Source organism: Drosophila teissieri, chromosome 3L (assembly GCF_016746235.2).
Source record: "Drosophila teissieri strain GT53w chromosome 3L, Prin_Dtei_1.1, whole genome shotgun sequence".
NCBI classification, from domain to species: Eukaryota; Metazoa; Arthropoda; class Insecta; order Diptera; family Drosophilidae; genus Drosophila; species Drosophila teissieri.
The window spans coordinates 13,488,399-13,489,419 of NC_053031.1; the positions used below are offsets into that span (position 1 = coordinate 13,488,399).

The window sequence follows — 1,021 nt, forward strand, 5'->3', positions numbered from 1 at the left end:
TCTTAAATTTTTGCTTATCTCTTTAATAGATTTTGAACAGAGACTTTTATAACAGGTGCTTTATATTTATTATAAAAACCTTTTCGATTAACGATTAAATTAGTATATAAACGTTTAAACAATATTAAGGATAACCAATTCATTTACGCACTCAAAGAAGTCTGTTAATTAGCATTTTATTTTGTATGTCGTGGCCAAAAGCAATCCACTGTTCAGTTGTCGCCCGGCTGAGGCCGAAATGTGTTAAATCCGCTAGAAATGCGGTTAACCGAGTAAACTGCAAATGCAAAATGCGGTTGGTTCACTCCGGTTCGGTGGGGTGACGTCCTGGCTTGGCCCGGTCCTGCTCCTGCTCCTGCTACTGATCCTCTTCCTGTTTCCATTCGCAGACCATATTAAAGGCAATGCCAAAGTGTTGATGGGTCAGTTTCGGCCGCATGCTATATTGTGTTGGCAATGCGCAATCATTTTTGTGCATTTCATGTGTTTTTGCGGACAAAATTTTCATTACGGGATAAAGTGGCGCTTAGTAGGCCAGTAAAATATTTTCACTGCGTTCAAAGCAGTGCTTAAATAGCAAACACAGCTGGAAAAAAAGTAAAAGTAAAAGTCAAGTAAAATCCAATAATATAGCTTTAAATCAAGATGACCTCCGAAGAAGACGAGGTATGTTCTATGAGAAATTTCTCAAGACACCGCATTTTACTTTGAATTTAAGGTTTTCACGGAGGAGGAGACTGATGAGGCCATGTTCTTCATCCGGGAGCACGACCTGCCCATGTCGGAGCTGCACTACGCCCTCAGGTATGTCCGCATCCTGCACGGAAGCCGATCCCAGAGCGATCAGACTATGGGCATCCAGGTGCCCCAGCCTCCCGTCGCTGAGGTGGCACCACCGCCATTCGACTGGGAGAACAAGGAGAACCAACCGGTGGCCCGGGACTCGTAATTGCTTTGAATGTTTTATAATATTTCATTTGAAATGGGGACTCAAAAGAATAAATTCTTAAAAGGCATTTTA

At 42.3% G+C, this 1,021-nt stretch overlaps 1 protein-coding gene across 1 annotated transcript; it reads left to right on the plus strand.

Annotated features, from left to right (window-relative positions):
* The first annotated feature begins 527 nt into the window (after nucleotides 1-527).
* Nucleotides 528-1,021, plus strand: LOC122617874. Its single transcript, XM_043793898.1, has 2 exons — nucleotides 528-666; nucleotides 719-1,021. The coding sequence occupies exons 1-2, from the start codon at nucleotides 646-648 to the stop codon at nucleotides 947-949; spliced, it is 252 nt and encodes an 83-aa protein (XP_043649833.1). The 5' UTR covers nucleotides 528-645; the 3' UTR covers nucleotides 950-1,021.